Raw genomic sequence first — 2,440 nt, forward strand, 5'->3', positions numbered from 1 at the left:
GCAGAATATTTCTGTTTCTTGAACTTCTCTGTTCTCTGATTTTTATTTTAGGAGACAACAATGGATGGTCTCTGCAATTTGACAAATATTTTGCCAGTTACTCCAAAATGACTTCCCCATATCCCTTTGAGGCAGAAACACCTGAATGTTGTAAGTAATCGGAGCAGTTATTTCCTTTTCCATGAGTTCATAAGACACCATTGTTTAAAAGTTTGATTCAACATTAAAAAAAAAGATTGCATCTCAGTCTGAAATCATTTTTAATTAAAGAAACTTCAAAATTTGTAAGACGTCAATTATAGTTTTCTAACTGCAAACTCTATTAAATATACAACTTTCACTAAGAAAATTTATTTCAAAAAAGACTCAGGGATCTTAAGTGTAAAAGTAATAAATGGTGTCAGATATTGTTGTGAACAAAACCAATGTCAGTTAGTCAAGGATGTTCAAGAATGGTATTTTGTTTGAGTTCTCTTTTCACAATCTCTATGAAATGTGATGTAAAGAAAACAGAGAAAGTAGACAGGGCAGAAAAGCTGTTTGGATTTTAATGTTTGCCAGAAAAAACTCTTCTGAGCTGCAAAACTCTTACTCGTTATAACCCACTATGTTCAGTCATACACTGAAAACCTACAAAAACACTGGAGGGGTATGGAAGGGTATAAACCTGAGGATTAACTATAATATTTTAGATCAGAAAGATAGATGAAAATAACTCCTCTTAAATAAATGTTGTCTGTTCTAATAAATTATGCAAATGTAAATCTGTGCCTTGGAGCTGTGATTTTAACCCTAGCTTTTCAAAACCTTGGTTAAAAAGCAAGGCGTATTTGCTATTCCTCTGACATTCCAAACATGGCTCCATATCACAGCCTCTATACAGACTATTCTTTCAGAAACTTTCTCCCATGTGTCTGCTTAGTTGGTGACCCTCACCTTATTTAGGGCCCTGTTCAAATCAAGGAAGCCTGCACTGATAACACTGTATAAAACAGCAGTGTCCTCAGCCCTCCCGTCGTTACTCTATTAGCTTACTCTGTGTTATTTTCCGAGGTGGCACTATCATAATCGCTGGCGGTAGTGGTGCTGGTTGTGGTGGTGTATGAATTATCTCATCAGATCCTAAGCACTATGACAATAGGTACTTTGTTTGACTTTTTTTTTTTTGCTGCTCTTCTAGTGCCTAAAATAGTGCTTTGCGCATAGTGAGCACTCAATAAATTATTGTTGAAGTCTTTATGGGAGGCTACAGATAGGATATTTTGTTTTATTTTTCATCTTTGTATCTGCCCAGGAACATACATATTTCATGGATTGATTATGGTTACAGTAAAACCCAGTTGAATTTTTAAAGCCCAGTTGAATTAGTATATTTTTAAACATACATTTTTTATAATAATTTTTCTTATAGCTAAAACTTCTAGTTTTTTAGCTAACAATAAAAACATTCACAGAATTCTTTGCTGGGAGTTAAATTCATGGTTTATTTTTATCCTTTTTGATCCTGAAGCATGCCAGATTAACAATATGTCTGAATAATTGAGGTTTTATTTATGTAAATGTTATATAATAATAACTACATTTTAATAACAAATAGGTAGTTATTTTATAACATTATTTTTCTAAAGTTGTATTATCATAAATTATGTCTTTAGTCATAGATAAAAGCACAATATATTATGTAGGCAATGATTTAACTATTGTATAGTTCAATAATTTAAAAGAGTAAAATTTTACACTATGAGTTCTAGAAAATACATGTTTATACAGACAGTGACAGTTTACCTTTTGCTAGCCCTAGTAAATGCTAATTATTCAATTCTCGTACTCATCACATTTTCTGTTCTCTGTGTTTTGTACAACTTACATCACTCCCACCTTCCCAAAGCATTATCTGGGCAGCTTTGAATGGAAAACAGTCATGAATGAGCAATCAATGACTATTCACAACAAAATGGTGGAGAGGTGACTAAGAGTTTATTTTAGACAAATTTTATGTCATATATTTAGTTAGTTTCTTCATATCACCTGGCAATGCCAGCTCCTCCTCTGTTCTTTTTTTTCTTATATAGTGCCTTCCTAGTCATATCCTTTTCGTAAAACCATTTAAGATGAATAGGTAATGGCCTCATATCAAATAGTAGTGTCAAATTAGTAGATCAACAAAATATGAAATATTAAAATGTAAGGATTATTGAAGTCTATATAGGAGGCTATAGATAGCCTGTTGCAAATATAAGGTTTTTTCTCTTGCAAAACTTATTTTAAAAAAAAAAAGCAAAAAAGAAAAAAACCCTAATTTTTTTCTTTATGTTCTACCATAAATTGTAAAGTCTAGCTTTTTAAATGTTTAATATTTTTTGTCTTCACTACTCAAGTGAGGTTAATCAAAAACCACTAACAATCCCCAGTTTAAGGGGATAGATGTCACTCTTGTGAG

The 2,440-nt window shown here is 32.0% G+C and overlaps 1 protein-coding gene across 6 annotated transcripts in view; it reads left to right on the forward strand.

Annotated features, from left to right (window-relative positions):
* RXFP1 (relaxin/insulin-like family peptide receptor 1) overlaps nucleotides 1-2,440 on the forward strand; it is a 139,919-nt gene that overhangs the window by 73,256 nt on the left and 64,223 nt on the right. For 4 of the 6 annotated variants that reach the window (XM_011970510.1, XM_011970512.1, XM_011970514.1 and 1 more), the window contains exon 3: nucleotides 52-150. The exons of the other annotated variants lie outside the window; for them this stretch is intronic. In XM_011970510.1, the coding sequence (XP_011825900.1) occupies nucleotides 52-150 (99 nt within the window). The remainder of the gene's footprint in view (nucleotides 1-51; nucleotides 151-2,440) is intronic. 6 annotated transcript variants of the gene reach the window in all.

This window comes from Mandrillus leucophaeus, unplaced genomic scaffold (assembly GCF_000951045.1).
Source record: "Mandrillus leucophaeus isolate KB7577 unplaced genomic scaffold, Mleu.le_1.0 Scaffold95, whole genome shotgun sequence".
Lineage (NCBI taxonomy): Eukaryota > Metazoa > Chordata > Mammalia > Primates > Cercopithecidae > Mandrillus > Mandrillus leucophaeus.